The sequence below is a fragment of the Chelmon rostratus genome, chromosome 18 (genome assembly GCF_017976325.1).
Source record: "Chelmon rostratus isolate fCheRos1 chromosome 18, fCheRos1.pri, whole genome shotgun sequence".
Taxonomy (NCBI): domain Eukaryota; kingdom Metazoa; phylum Chordata; class Actinopteri; order Chaetodontiformes; family Chaetodontidae; genus Chelmon; species Chelmon rostratus.
The window spans coordinates 8,031,365-8,047,908 of record NC_055675.1 but is presented as its reverse complement, the minus strand read 5'-3'; the positions used below and the strand labels follow the sequence as shown (position 1 = coordinate 8,047,908).

Below are 16,544 nucleotides of genomic sequence, written 5' to 3'. Positions count from 1 at the left end.
TGTTTTAGGTTATCTACCACAAGGTCAACCTCACTCACAGTATTATCACCTTGTCTAAAGTCCTTTCTGTTTAAAGGGGTATCTTGACTGTGTGCCTTGGCCATCATGTAGTCAGTTCTACAAATGCATGATGTGTAGGAGACACACATAAGAGCATTCAATCTGTCTCAGTCTTAACTTAAACACTGTCATGACTACAACAACAAAACAGCCCTTTGTAGCTTTCATTATTCATTATCATTGTGGAGGTGAAAGTGAAAGTCAAATAGTGAAAAACGATAATTTATCCAGTGCCAGACAGCTGAGTGACGTTGTCAAATATTTGCTTTTCAACTGGACGCTTTCGTAGAAAAGGGTTTCCCCAGCACAAAATGTTTTTTTTTTTTTTTGTATTTTAGAACTAATTTGCAACTTTTGAAGCTGTCGTTTTCGCTAACCAGTCAAGGATATCGTACCCGTGACGCAACGCCCCCTCCTATTTAAAGGACTCTTCCCGCTGCATCCTCAAAACAAGTTATATTTTCACCGAAAATGTGCAAGTTCGTCCATTTCTTCTGACGGTATGTTCACATATATCGTTACATTGTTGACACGCAATTTGTCACTTTCTTTTAAGTTCGTTTTCTTCCGCTAACTTAGTTCGTGTACAGTCTGTGGGAGATACACGCAAACCAGCTGATGTGGCATTGTAAACACACACGCTGTAGGTTAGTAACACAATGAAAGTTGCGTTGTTATTTCGTTATTATTTTGTAATTATAGTTTTCTTTCGGACTCCATTCTGATCATAAATAATAAAATAGAGTATTAAAGGTAATTTAAAACATGTCTGCTATTTTTCTTCCGAAATTCATGTAAATTATTATGTATTTCAATAATAGACTCTGAAAGTGTCGCATTTGATGTTTGTGGCTAACAAACTTGCCAAAAATTTGTAATTACTAGTCCTCTGTTCCTGTGCGACTTTCGCGTTTGTTTACCGCTTTTTGGGATCGAACATGTGCGCCAGACCCGCACCACACTGTCCTTCCTAAATTACATTAACGGAGCATAGGTACAGACCGCAGATCCGGAACAGGGCGGTATGAACCAGCTTCGTCAAGCCGTCAGCGGAAACCAGAAAACAACACGAAATGTGGAAATGATGCATTCAAAATAAAAGTGCTAAACACCTGCAAAGGTATACGAAGTATTTAACACGACATTGTATCTGAGACGGATTGAGGGTTGGCCCCAGTGCCATTTAATGTAGCTAGCAATCTTTTTCGATGTACCCCCATAAAAATGTTAGGGATTAAAAAAAATCATTTTCATATATTTCTTAACGAGCTCCTTGAATCGTCTCTCCAAACATCACAGTCTACATGCTCTTTTAAAGCTAGTCCAGATTCTTCCTTGGATGATTTACTGTTGAACTGACTTGATCATTGAATCGTGCAATTTGAAAGTGTATACCGGAAGTCCTAGTTTTCATTGTACGAGCTTGACCCTCGTGTTTTGTTTACTAAACCGTCAAGATCGTGGTACTGCTTTGTGTAAACTCGTCTGTTGCCACCAGTTTAAGGCCTATCTTAATATTTATATAGGATATAGATATTTATCCACAGTTTGATTAACAGCAATGAGTAGCGGTGGCCCGGTCGGCTCGTTGGGTTGGTTTCGCTCAGACCGATGCCTCTCTGCGGGATAGGCGAAGCTGCTTTACCGTGTACTCTGTTTGCGAGGCTTCCCAGAGCGAACACCTAACGTTGGCTGCGCAAATCAAGAAGGTAACGTTAGCTGTAATCACCATGGTTTCCTCTGCTTCAGCTGTTTTGTACCAGTGTTGCTGTTCACAGGATGTTAGCTAGCTAACAGCGCGCAACTTGCCGGTGGTTAGCTAGGTTTGTTAGTTAAGCTAATATTATTTTAGCTAGCGACCATCAGGGTAAGTTGGCTTGTTCGTTGTTTGACGTTATTTTGCTAAGTAATCAAAATAGCCAGCGGTCACACTTGGCACAGGACAATATTCACCGTCTGTACATCGCTTAAACTGTCTAATTGATTGTCACTTAAGGAAAGAAGGCCGTTTATTTACAATTTGTTGATGTCTTTCAGCTCGTTTCCGCCGCCAGTCTTTCTCTGTGCCAGTGTGAACTATGGAGAGCACTCAGGTGACTTTGGTTGTGAGAGGAGAAACATGCCCAGGTATGGCTCTTAAACTTGACTGAAAACACAGAAACACACACAAAGTTAAAGAGGACCACGCTTGTGAGGATATGATCTCTAAACCTGCATTTAGAAGTTGCTATGTTGCACAATGTTTTTAATACAATGTTATTATTTGCTTTTTTGATAGATGATCTATTTATCTACTATATTTCCCCAAATACCCAAATATTGAAATCATTGAGTTGAGTTGTGAGGTGTGTGTGTGTGTGTGTATGTATGTGTGTGTGTGTGTGTGTGTGTGTGCGCGCGTGCGTGTGTGTGTTCCAGCATGTTATGTGTAGGATTATTTGTGGCTCATGTGACATCTCAAACATGTTTACGTCAAAATTCTTGAGTCAAAACTGTAAATGCTTTTCCATTCATTGTTCCATAAGTTATATAATTATTATATTTTAGTTTTTTTTGTCATAGTTACATCCAGTAACAGCCTTATTTGAACATTTCTAGGGGAGGTGATTGCAGTTGTTGGTAGCTGTGAAGCCCTGGGATGCTGGAGCCATCAAAAAGCTGTGATCTTGCTTCCTGATGCTAATGATGGGTAGGTTAAATTTTATGTGTAATATCTCACTCATTGAAAAACATGCTGTTAAAATATGACAACGTGAGGTTTTCTTTACCTTCTAAAATATTATTGTGGATGTTGACTCCCTGACAGAAATACATGGACTACAACAATCAGTGTGCCTAAAGGAGTTGTTTCCAAGTACCGCTATTTTAAAGGCTTCTTTCTGCAGTCAAAGGTGAGCGGAGTCTCCTGTCTGTATAGTGGTTTAGCCTTAAAAATTACAGATGAATTTTCTCATAGTTGTCAAAAATCATCTTTTGAAAGCTGTTAAATGTTAATATTATTAAGTATTGTTAAATACAAAGCCGATGTCAAGGTATTGTTGCATGTTTTGTGATGTGATGATTACAGGTTGTCTGTCTATTAATACATTTTCCTTTTCAACTCATCAGCAGGAAGGAGGCAAACATGTTCTTTTTGTTTGTTTGTTTCACTGACTTTAAAAGAGCGTGTTAGAAAGCACCAGATTTGCCACAGTTTTAGTGAGACGCTCACTAATTATAGCTTTCCCTGTATCTGTGTTTATGCCTTCAGAAAAAGTCTTAGGGTAGTGGTATAGACTAGCCAGCCCAGGGCAAACTGCCAGCTGGCTTGCTCTAATCTAAGCACGTGAGCCTCTGCTAAACTTGTCTGTACATAGATGTACACAAACATACCAGGGAGCAAATTTCACTGGAGATGAAAAAGTCAACTAGCGTGTCAGCACCTAGATCTCGCTTAGAATTTCCCCCTTTTGAAGTCAAGGGTGTGGCTCACATTGTGTGAGACTGAAAGTTTACTCTGACCTCACTTTCTTGTGTTTGTACTGTGTAGCTTGTGACAAGCTTGACTTTGCTTAGATTGCACAGGCTCCGTGCTCACGTGTGCTCAATCTTGTCAACGGGTTTTAACAGCTGATGCAAGGTTAAAGAAGTTAACGTTTCCCAGTCTGTTGATTTATTCATGCCATCTAAGTCATGCTTGAAATGTTAGAATCTTGAGTTACTCCCAAAGCAATAACAGCAATACATACCGTTCTTCTTAACTCATGGACGATGATAGTAGACATGAGCAGTAATGGGTCTTTCTTTCCTCAGCATAATATCGCATTCAGCTCTTTAACAACATGGGTAAATTACCAAGGTGCTATAAACAAATTGTTGCTGTCGTTAGTGATGGCTTTGTTACAGATAAAGAGAGCAACTCAGAGTGTACCTTAAATAATGTTTAAAGATTTTTTTTTCTTAACTAACAAATCCACTTTTCAGATTTCAACCCACGGTGGCTGACTGCCCTAGGTGGGGATTGGTGAATATACCAGCTCTAATTCCTTTCTCTCTCTGGTCCAAAGACAGCTTGGAGGCCAGACGGAAAACTAGTTCAATGTATCTGATTTGAAAACCCTAACATTGTACCAAACATTGGAATTGCAGAGTGCAGGTGGTCCCTGTCAAGTGATAGTCAATATGTGGGAGACCCATCATCAGCCCCGCACGATGAGCCCCACAGGTATAGAAAAACAAGACATGTGGTTGGGTTTGGTAAAATGTGTCATACTCAAACCCCCTATAGACCTCCCATTCCCTGCTCTAGCACGATACGTAACAGTAACCTATCAGCACTCATGTTGGGTCAGTTCTCGTTAATCCCACTGCAGAAGAGGGTTAGTATTTCAGGGTTCAACCTTTGGATTGTTGTTTTGGGCAACATGTACGTCAAAATGAACACACTGACTCCTGACTCCTCAAACTGCATGTAGTTTACTGGTAACCCCTTGAGCCTCTCGCTTATTTGACAGTGTTTATATGCTTTGGCAAAGGTCAGGGACAGCAGTTGCTGGAATAATCTGTGGCTATAGAGGTAACACTGCAGCACAGTAGATGTCATGACCTGATATTGTAGACCTCTCTAGTTAAAACACCATTGTGCTGGCCCAACAAAGACAAAGCTCATTCAAAATGAGCTTGATAGGATAGAATAGTGGCAACCATGTCTGCACCCTGATTCATGTCCTATGTGACCCCAGCTTGTCACCCCATCCTTGTTTTTTTTCTTTCTTCTGGCAAATCCTACTAAACCCCTCTTTCCCTGCTACAAAAGTTGTCACAAATATGAGGTTTATTTTATATTCAGTTCAGATGTGCTTTGTTTGAATTCTGCGTAGTTTCATAAACATCCTGCTAAAATTAACCTCAATGACAGGCTCATGCTCAGACTTGTAGTTAAAGATTTTTTTGGAACCAGATGCATTTTATTGCCGTTGACTCTTTTGAAGTTGAGGTGAAATTAAATTCAGAGCAAACCAGTGAAAGCTTGAATTTGGCATCTTGTTTTAAAGGTCCAGTGTGTAAGATTTAGTGGCATGTTGCGATGAGTTTGCAGATTGCAACCAGCTAGTATTTAGCTCACATGCCCCTTTGGAGTATGTATGAAAACCTACGGTGGCCACTAGAACCACATAAGGTGCTCTCTCCAGCCAGTGTTTGGTTTGTCCGTTCAGGGCTACTGCAGAAACGCGGTGGACTCTGTGGAAGAAAACCTGCTCCCTCTGTAGGTATAAAGAGCTCATTCTAAAGTAAGGAAAACACAATGATTCCTATTTTCAGGTGATTATAGACTACTGAAAACATACTGAATATTATATTCTATTTCTGCCAATAATTCTCCATAAATCCTACACACTGGACCTTTAAGAGAGCAGACTGAGATTTGCCTCTTGCACACAGGAAATGCTCTGATTTGATCTGACCTCTGCTTGTACAGATTCCTCTATCCTGTTTCTAATGCCTTTTTCCTTTATTGCAGCAACACACCAGAATATTGATGATGGACAATTTGGAATTCACAGTAAGTTGGATAAATGTATGTACAAGCAACATGAGATAGAAGTACTGTGCTTAATCCATTGGGGAAATTGGAATTCCCTATAGACCACATTCCTCTGTTTTGTACAGCAGCAGTTTTGAGGCCATTTATTATACCAGAACAAACAGTACTCCTACTTTTGTTGACACCAGTTCTCTGGTTAGCAGTTATCACACTCAAAGTGGATATACATTGTCATCAGACGCCTCCTGTCCATGTCCTCCTTTTTTACAGATGGGGTGAATTGTGTTGACTCTGGGTGGCTGACGTGCCAGACAGAGATTCGCCTGCGTCTGCACTATTCTAAGGTGCCTCCGGTGTCTATCACTAAGAAGAAATTCAAGAAGTCTCGCTTCAGGTAGGGACGACACCAAGGTTGAATTTAACACCGCCCAGAGAAAGTTCTACTTGAAAGCGACATGAGACGGCTCAGTGGATCGTTACAGTGCTACTATTACCTGACCAGTTTTCTAAGTGTAACAGAAAACCTGCATACAGAATATAGTAAGAGAAGTAAAGACTACCTTTTATTTATGTTTTGATGCTTTATTTTTTTTTATGCCTATTTACTTATGTATCTTTTATTGTACAAACTTGTACAGAATCAAGCTGACATTAGAGGGTGTAGAGGAGGAGGAAGATGAGGAGGAAGATGAGCTCAGTCCTTCATCTTGGCACAAGATGCCCACCACTCTGGAGATCAGTATGATCAGTGCCAATGGCTACAAGTCGCGCCACTCGCAGCCTGAATGTGGGTATGCACTGGAGCCCTCCCAGTGGACTGAGTACAGCATCCACACCATGGACCCAGACAACCTAGAGCTCACCTTTGAGTTCTTTGAGGTAACGCTCATGGGAATACTGCGTCTGATAAACCCATGTCTTAAAAAGCAGTGGAATTAGTATCCTTGACTGACAAATACAAGTGAAAACAGAAGGACAAACCATTTGATCAGCATTGGGCTAATTTCATATATGTGTTTACAGGAGGACATGGGTGAGCATGTAGTCCAGGGGGATACTCATCCAGGACACGTGGGTACAGCTTGCCTCCTCTCCTCCTCTTTTTCCGAGAGCGGTAAGGACAACGGAGTGGTCACGCTTCCCATTATGGGCCGAAATTCCAGACAGACCATCGGGAAAGTCAGAGGTGAGATTTTGTGCATTAGTTCCACACAGGCCGACAAAGATCCGACTTGTTGCTTAAGTCTTGCTCTGTGTGTCACTCTTGTTTCAGTGGATTACCTGGTAATCCGGCCCATTCAAGGGCTGCAGTGCGACATGAGCTCCTCGTTCACCAAGTACTGGAAGAAAAGAAGTGCCCTGGATGTGGGTCACAGGGGAGCTGGCAGCACACACGCAGCCAAGTGAGACATCGCAACAGTTTTTGACTTTGACAGGAAAAAGTGCCTTCCATAGAACGCCGAACAAAAATAAATAGTTCAATCCTTCATCTGTTTACATTCAACAAATTCTTTTTGGTATTGTGTTTTACAGGCACCACAGAGTCAGGGAGAACACAATAGCCTCGTTTAAAAGTGCGGCCAAGCATGTAAGACACGCAGATGATTAAAGCACGAGTAAATATTTGATTTTAACATTGCTTCTGTCTTAACCGTGTGTCAATTGTCAATTCAATACTTGTAGGGTGCAGCATATGTAGAGTTTGATGTCCACCTCTCCAAGGACGCTGTTCCCATTGTGTACCACGATCTGACGTGCTGCATTTCCACCAAGAAGGTAGAATAAAGGCCTGATGAACATCTGAAAATGACTTATTAAGTGTTATACTTCTTAATTGGTATTTCCATCTTCTATTATCTAATCGTGTCTTGATTAAAGGAACATCAACAAATGTTTGTCACTCTTTAAAACATTTTTTTCTATCCCCTTACAGAAAAATGACAAGAATTTGGAGCTCATTGAGGTGCCAGTCAAAGATTTGACATTTGATCAGCTTCAGCTTCTGAAGGTAAAAACCTGGAACAACTGCCAAAACTGTGCTAATAAGATCCAAGCTGTCATAAAACTTAAAATAAAAAAAAAATGGAATCCTTTAGATGAAAGGGGATAGTTATTAACATTAGCTACACCTGTGCCCGCTGTGAGAAGTCAAAACATCTATTGTCTGGTGCTTCCTCTACAGTTAAAGAATTTACATCTTTAAAAATAATATTCACTTGTGCACTTTGACCAATTCATTATGAAAACCAAAACAGAAACAAATGAAAGCACCCCACCCCAGCCTGCTCCACCCCTCTGCTGAAAACAATTACTGGGCAAACAGAGAACAGAATGATTCAACTTTTAGTTATAGTGTATAGTGTAGTATATGTCAGTGAACTAGTAACATAATGAGTTTTAATGTAATAATTTGCCATATGTATGCTTTGCTTTGTTGCTCAGCTGGCCCATGCCACTGCGATGAAAGGAAACGATGACAAAGGTATGCACTTATCTTATTTTCTGTCTTTGTTACGTGACCACTATCTGCCAAGTGGCATGACATGTTGGAAAGCCTTGTGCTTTTGTTTCTGTTCGTCATACGAGCTATCGATGAAAAGACTCAGGTGACTTTGGTTGTGGGTAATTTGTGTGTAATCTGTATGTTGTACAGATCTGCTGGATGATGAAGATGAAATTGATGAGCATCAGCCTTTCCCCTCACTCTCGCAGGTAAATTGCTTTATGATGATCATGATTATTAAACAGCTTATCTAATCATTATTACATAAATGGTTGTTCGCCAGTTATTACTTACTGCTTGACCGTGTGGCCAACTTTTCATTCTTTTGTTGCGTCATAGTCAGTAGAATGAATAGCATTCTTCATACTTCTTCTACAGATTTTCCAAGCTATTCCTGAGCACGTGGGCTTCAACATTGAGCTCAAATGGATCTGCCAGATGAAGGTGGGTATATGTAGTCAATGAGGTCAATGACATAATCATTTGCTCAATAAATGGGGCTTAGGTGGTTCCAGTAGGATAAGGAATGCACTATTTGTATTTTGACTCATTCAAAGAGTGTGTTGCAATGAATACTTGAAATAAAAACGTATTCTCACAGTGCACTCATGAGATTAATGCTTTTCATTGACAGAACGGGTCATGGGACGGCAACCTATCGTCCTACTTCAACATGAACACCTTCCTCGACATCGTCCTCTCCTGTGTTCTGCAGAAAGGAGGAAAAAGACGCATTGTCTTCTCCTGCTTCGACCCAGATATTTGCACAATGTGAGCACAGTTAGCAACTTTGGATAAAGAATGCCCAGATTTGTTAAGGCTGTAGAAAGTGCTTACTACCCAGAAACACAGTAGCTACACATGGCAGTGCAGTAAAAGAATCTCTCCCACCTACATTTTTCATCAACTCAAACTAACTAACTTATCCGTTTTTTAAGAAAATGAAAGATTGTTCATTTCTGACAGTCTGCCCTTTTCTACCTCCAGACTATTGTTAGTACGTCTGCCTTTAAAGTTTAGTTTAGCACATTTGAAAGCATTACTCATGAAAATGCATATGTGTATACAGTATATAATGGTATAACTACAGTAGGTATTCTCCAACTGCTACTGACATCTTTTCATGTTTCCCTCAGGGTGCGTCAGAAGCAGAATAAGTACCCCATCCTCTTCCTGACTCAGGGAATTTCAGACAGGTATCCCGAGCTGATGGACATCCGCTGCCAGACCACTCAGATCGCCATAAGTTTTGCCCAGAGTGAGAATATTCTGGTGAGCATTTGTGGCAGAAAGTCAAAATATTTATCTCAATGTATCCACTGAATTTTCCAGGTTTTGTGCAACTTTTCTAAAAACATTTCAGAAAAAGTAGTTTCACACTTTTTAATTTTAAAAATCCCACATATAGCTCAATAATTCAATTTGTAAGCATTACTCTGTATGTAATAGACCAGGCAAACACATGTAGCACCATAGTGTGACAATCCGCTGGGAAAGCAGGATTTAGCATGTGAAATGCTCTTCACGCTTACCAGCTAAAACGAAAATGTCCCCAGTTCAGTGCTAGTCTTAGTGCACAAATGTCGACACTTGTTACCAAAATGCCGTTTAGTTGTAAGAAACTTCTCATGTAAACAAAGAGCAGGATTTGAAAGGCCTGACAGGAATAGCCCACCAGTCTCACGGCAGTCGAAACAACAGTGCACACAACAAACAAGGCAGCTAGCAAAGCGCTGTGTCAGCTGTCTCTAAGACGTGTCTAAGTGGTTTTAGCAAGTCCAAAAATGGACTCCAGACAGCTTATGCAGCATAATCTGACATGGTTGCTTGTTTTGTTGTACTCACGTATGGAGCTGAACTAGCTTGCTTGCTTGCTTGCTATGAGGGCAAAACTTGACCAGTGTTCATACCAACACAAGAGTGAGTTGGTAAAAGGTTCATTTTATTTTGAGATGAATAAAATTAAGCAGGACTACATTTTTCTCATTGTCTTCCTCTTCTAGGGGATCAGTGGCCACACTGAGGAGCTGCTGAAGAACCTCTCCTTCATTGGGGATGCCCAGTCTAAAGGGCTGGTGGTGTTCAGCTGGGGAGATGACAACAACGACCATGAGAACAGAAGGAGGCTGAGGGAGCAGGGCATTGATGGGCTCATCTATGATAGGTAGGTTAAAATGCAACATGCTGATCTGTGGCTGCCATGTATGTCCGTTAATAGTTTAGACCACAAGCGCAACCATTTCTTTTCATGTTCAAAATTAAAAGGACACATACACTGACAAACTGCTCCGGTAAAAGATGAGATTATTTTGAGCACTTTGTTAGCAAAATCATTTCTTCTATTCAAAGACTTTCCTGTAGGGCTGGGCGACTTATCAAATCTTATTTTCAATCATGAGAGACCTGCATTCAAAAATCGATTTACAGCTGCAAGGCGGTGCAGCACCTGTACAACATACAGCCGCGCACGCTGGAGTTATCGTGTAATTCATCTTCAGTAAAGGCAGCGGTTGCAATTATTTTTTCATTTTGATGACTTTATAGTCACATCTGCAACATGAATGTGAAGTATGTGAGCTTTCTAAGCTGTCACTTATAGAATAACATTAACGGAGCAGAGCGGCGATTGGCTGTAAGAAACGACACCAGCTGACAAACACACACTTCAGCATGAAGCAACTTGAACCAACTGTGGTGAAGAAAACACGTGTGCTTAGTCTGACCTCAAAAAGACCCCTAAACCCACTCACGTCTTGTGCAATGATTGCTTCTCCCCAGGAGGTGCAGCAGAGAGGCTGCTCTCCGCTGGTGAAGATATAATGATAGTAATAGACAGCAGAGCACTCCTTCTCATTTTATTATTCACATAAAGGCAGGAGACTGTAAGGTGCTTTCAAATTAACTCATTGATTAATGCTTTTAAATTTTTAAAATGAAAAGAATCATTCTTAATTGCCTGTTATGTTTCATATTGTATTTCAGTGGACTAAGGACACCAGTGAATTGTTTGGCTCACATATACTGAAACATGAGAATGAAAACATTATATTCATTCAAATGAGAATCGGTTTTGAATCGGAATGAAAACACAATCTTTGGTTCCTAAAGATTCACCACCTAATAATAGAAATAAAACAATTATTGTGCTGCATTCTTTTTTCTGTAATGCCCTCGTTTTGTCTTGTGTTATAAATCCAGCGCACTCTCTAAAAACTCCCAAACTCACTCTCAGCAAGGCTGTGGCATGTTAAGTTCAGCTCAAGCCAAGGAACGGAAAGAGAGTCTTTGGTCAACAAGAAAGGTAAAACCAACTCAGTGGTTAGACGCTGAAGAAGATATCACATGGTGCGTGGGTGCACACAGCAAGTGCATGCACAGACACACTCATGTTTGTAACGTACTGTGGCTATCCCAAAACCTCCAACAAGTAAGTTAGAAAAAAAGCCTAAGCGTATGACAGCTTACAGCGCACGTATCAGCTCTCTACACTGATGACTGTGTGCATAACGTGCCCAAAGCTCACAGTGTGTCGCTGGTCGTCAAGCACGTTGAATGAGTTGGAGAAAACACAGTAAACCGACAGGGTGAAGCCCACGATGCTGTTGTGCGTATTACAAGAAGTCCACCGTTGTAGAAAAGTTGCTTTTAAAAAGCTCAATAAATGCACAAGGTTTCCAAAGTTGGTGAGTAGTCACGTCAAATAATCCTGATCTCAGTATTGACCAAAATAATTGTGATAAGGATTTTTTCCATCATCGAGCAGCCCGACTTTCATTCCATTTCCTGTTGTACGTTCTGATAAATACTCTCATGATTGTGTTTCCAGCTACAGTTTCTGCCTGTTACCCAACACCCTGCACCACAGAATGTACAGAACACCGTGTGCCGTTGTGTCTCCGTTTAGCCCGAAGCCACAGACGAGTTATTAAGCAGTGCTTCCAGTTTCGTACATTAGATTGCTCATTTGGTGCTTGTCATTCATTAAATGATGACAAGGCCTTTTTTATCAGCAGTTTTCCAGGGTTCAAGGTTGTATAATCAAGCGTTGGCAGACATGTTAATCACTTGGCACCTGCTGTAGCTGTTGATGAAAATGGTTTGATTACTCATTGAACATGTTGTGTGTGACGGTGAAACTGGTGCACACGATGTGCCAGTGCTGTTACATAAAGCTTGGGTTGCTAGCAGGATGAAAGAGAGTTTCCTCTGGTCATAGCAAAGCTGCGTGGTCCGCAGGGGCTATTTGTTCAGCCGTTTCAGTTCTGTGTTTCACTGTACAATGACATTTGTGCGATATTTATGCTTGCACTTTGGCCCAGACTTCTATAGACTCCTGCAGAAAGCAGATCATAGGCTATCTGAACCCTATGATACAACCCGTCAGTCTCTGCAGACTCCAGACGTTCATTTAACATCTCAAATCGAACAATTTTACACCTCCACGTTGTTGTTGTATAACTGTGCCTCTTTCTTACAGAATTTGTGAATGCTTGGTGCCGTATTTTGACTCAAGTTCTTCAGATTCCCGTAATGTCTTTCTGGTTCCTGGCTATGTTTGTTGATTTACTCACTCGACATCCTCTGGCTGGTTTTTAGTTCCACCCTTAAATACTGCCTGAAAGCCTGTATCTCGCTCATTAAAATGCAGCAGGAACAAAATCATGTTCCTTGACAATGATGCAAGACGGTTGACTTCTCATATGCTCTACACCTTAATATGTTTCAATAGCAATGATTGCTTTATCTTCTTGACTTTCTTAAACACTTTATTGGTCAACTGCCATGTTTATCATTTTTGAGGCTAGCTTCCCCAGCTGAGAACTAGGTCACTTCCCTTTTAATGCCTGTGTATTGTTTCGGTTATGCTTTGAAAGGCTTCCTTAGCTCATGCTTAGTATGACACACAGTGATAGTCAGCTAGCGGCTTGTTTAGTGCATGAAACAGTCTTACTTGACATATTTGCTTCTGTATGAACCAAAAAAAAAGCATTTGCATTTGAATTGCTAGTGCTACTGCTAGTGACTTAAAGTCAACAGATGCAAGTTTCCTAGCACCAAACTGCCTTGACGACCATGTATACTCACTATGTGTAGCTTGTAAATGTACTGAAACTGAATGGAATGATCAACTCAAATAAGGCCTCATATGTGTGGCTGTTCACGTCTCAGCACCTCTGTCATGTGTCACAGCATTTTTTCCACATGTATATTTTATTATTTGCACTTCTCATTTTGTGGACAATCTGCTTGTACTGCAGTTTGTTTCTTCTACAGAAGGGGTGATTGCACTGGACGCTATTTTCAAGTCAGAAAATGTGCCTTCGGTGGCCTGTCTCATGAAATTAGTTCAACACACTCAGACTATCGTGCTTGACAGCAATCTTACATTTGCCATCTTGGATTAATGGGCTCACAAAGATGGCGATGAGCTTCCTCCTATGACTGAATTCACTTTAAGAGGTGAAGTTGATAACTTGGACTATGGCGACTTTTTTACTCCGAGTTCATCCCAAACAGATGGTACTCTCAATCTGAGCTAAACTTCTACTTCCGTGGTTAATATTGGCTGGCCCTAATCCCATCCATGGCTTCAACCCAAAGCTTAACCGTGTATAACCTTCAGGAAAGTATCTGATTAATAGAGTTCGTGGTTGAGGATACAGCCTGGGAAGAGCAGCTCACTGAGGGACTAACTTTTCATCCAGTGTCATATAGCACCTGAATGTCCTACACGTAAGCTTGCATAGCTGTGATACCTTTACCTCCATGGAAAAGAGGTTTTAGGAGCTCACTATAACAATGTCTGACTCTGTCTGCTTGGTGAGAATGTTTGCTATTTATGCGATTTGACTTTAACTTAATCTGCTTTGATGCAGGTTGTAAGAGTGAGCTATTCCAAAAAATAATGACAAGCAAGGGTCCAGCCCAGAGTACACTTGCTGACCCACTCAATCACATTTCATGAGTCAGGCTCGAAGGCATCATTTCACAAAACATGGCACATGCCAGGCGTGGAAAGAGTGATGTGTCCTGATTGTAGAGATGGCATCCAAAATCCTTTTGACACATTAAAAGCAATTAGAAAAGCTTCCCTCTCAGAGCCAAAGTATCAGCCAGTACAGTCATCCCCCTGAGCCAAAATGAACGCAGCAGATAATGTTTTCATTAACATGTGTGCATGAAAAAACAAGCATGGAGCTACAGTATGGTAACATTATCCCTTTGCTCACTAGTTTAGAGCAGAACTGGAGCAGTCTTAATTCTTGCATTTTGCCTGGTGGATATTCCACCGTTTTTCTTTCACTTCTATCAGATAACATTTAGTACAAGTTGGTACTAACAATAGATTTTGTTCCACTGGACGACTAAGTAGTGCCGGGCGATAGTTGAATATTACTATTGGTTTGCTTACATGTGCTGAATAATTATGGGTAATATATGCATTAAACAGTGGAAGAATATTATGTGTGTGTGTTTGTGTGTGCGCACCCATGTGTATGTGAGACATGCAGTATATATTTCAACGCTATCGCCCCTACTACTCAACAGTGAGGATTTAGTTATTTTTATTATTTTATTTTTTCCATTTTGGTTAGCATCATGTTTTTGCTCACTTTGGTTTCTGAATGATGGATGGCATGTAAAGAAACCCCAGCGTACAATAACTACTCTCACAGGTCTGACTGAAGCATGTCACCTCCTTTTCTTTTAGTATCTGTGAGGACCAAGGAGAGCAGCCAAACATCTTCCAGGTAGAGGAGCAACACACCCTGCAGGAGGTTATTACAGAGGAGACCCTGAAGAGCTCCACCTGCTCCTGCTACTCCATTCCCTGCTCCATGGCTCCCTGCATTGCCTCCAAGGCCCGTGCTGGCAGCGCTGAGTCCGACTCTGGCCTCAGTTCCTCATAAATATTCCCAAACTCTACTTTTCAGTGTACCTCGCTGCACATACACACTCAAGAGGACCACTGTGGGAATTTGCGACTAAACAAAAGCTCAGAGATGACAGCTTATGTTTGTGTATATATTCTAAAATCAATGGAAGATTGTGACCCCCCCCCCCCATACATGAGTAAATACATTTAAACCATCTCCACTCCACTCTGCTGACTAACAGATTTTGTCTGTTATCTTCTATCTCCACAAAAGCTTTGTTATTTATGCTGTCAATTGAAATAGTTGGATGTTTTGCCAAAATATGAAGCCAGCCATACACACGAGGTGATATACTAGTGGGAAATTGGAAACTTATGCTTCACAGTGGATATTTATTCAGCCAATATGTTGCATCTCTTCATAGTCTAAGTGCTAAATGTCAATGTGTCTGATAATTCACAGGTGTAAAGTGACAGAACTGCAAATTGTATTCATAAATTTCATGATGCAGGGTTATGCTGTCTTGCCGTTTCTGCTGCTACGTCTTTTCCATGCATGTAGCCATGACATAAGTGTGAGTATGAGACGCACAGATATAGTTTGGGAGTGCCTGGCACATCCATTATTGGGTTAGGTTTGCATACAACACAAAGAACAAGAAGATATGCATTGTGACTGCAGTTCAGGTTGTCAGTCATGAACGCTCACCTCTCGGTAGACAGTACATAATAGATCACTTTCCTCTGGACTGCTGGAAGCACTTGCTCCTCCTCTCCACACCTTCATGCCTGCTTATTGACTTTAAAGGATTAAGAGCTTTTATTGTGAAATTACATACTGCACAATGGATGTACTGTAAAATTTATCCTGTTTATCCACTTGATTTATGGAAAAGCAGAAGAATGTTTTATTTGTGACTGTGCACACACGTACATATCACAGCCTTAAGGGGGAAAAATGTGTTTTTTGCCTTTTGTTTCAAAATCGCCAATACCTCACTCATCTATTAGAATAGAATAGAGTTGTGATGTACTGAATACATACTTGCTGTTTAATGTCACTACAACCATACTTTCTATTGCATGGCAGATTATTTTATGGCACCGATCACACTTGAGATAATCATTGAATTAAAGTTATTTAGTGTAAGTGCATTTTGAATACAACAAAACAAATCCAGTTATACTGTACTGTCTGTATATCTGTCTCATTGCACAACCTCTCAGCTCGAAACTGATGATTGAGTCACGCACGGTTAGTGTGTCTCTGACTGAATAACCAGGGAGAACGAACGAGTGTTGTGTGTAATATGAACTGCCACTTCAGGACAGATACATGTAAATGCTAATGTAAATAAAATCAAAACCTATATTTGTTTATTCTGTCCATGACTTTTTTCTCCTTCACTTCACTTGAGTTTTTCATCCCAGTGACAGCCTTGGCCCGGAGGTGTTTCGTCCATCCGTCGCATTCTCGTGAAGGCAATATCTCAGGAACGACTTCAGGGAATTTCTTCAAATCTGGTGCAAACGATTACTTTGACTCAAGGATGAGTTTGGTTTCTGTGGCCACACAAAAC

At 40.8% G+C, this 16,544-nt stretch overlaps 1 protein-coding gene across 2 annotated transcripts; it reads left to right on the top strand.

Annotated features, from left to right (window-relative positions):
- The first annotated feature begins 426 nt into the window (after nucleotides 1-426).
- gpcpd1 (glycerophosphocholine phosphodiesterase 1) lies at nucleotides 427-16,341 on the top strand. Of its 2 annotated transcripts, none has more exons than XM_041958364.1 (20): nucleotides 427-560; nucleotides 2,098-2,187; nucleotides 2,659-2,749; nucleotides 2,867-2,951; nucleotides 4,189-4,264; nucleotides 5,561-5,602; nucleotides 5,855-5,978; nucleotides 6,223-6,463; nucleotides 6,608-6,770; nucleotides 6,858-6,987; nucleotides 7,118-7,172; nucleotides 7,268-7,360; nucleotides 7,518-7,592; nucleotides 8,027-8,066; nucleotides 8,238-8,296; nucleotides 8,466-8,531; nucleotides 8,722-8,858; nucleotides 9,224-9,359; nucleotides 10,091-10,251; nucleotides 14,800-16,341. In XM_041958364.1, exons 2-20 carry the CDS (start codon nucleotides 2,139-2,141, stop codon nucleotides 14,996-14,998), a joined length of 2,022 nt encoding a protein of 673 aa, XP_041814298.1. In that variant the 5' UTR covers nucleotides 427-560; nucleotides 2,098-2,138; the 3' UTR covers nucleotides 14,999-16,341. The 2 variants fall into 2 exon arrangements, with proteins under 2 accessions (XP_041814298.1, XP_041814297.1); XM_041958363.1 differs by lacking the exon at nucleotides 427-560 and adding an exon at nucleotides 1,497-1,769.
- The last annotated feature ends 203 nt before the right edge of the window (nucleotides 16,342-16,544 follow it).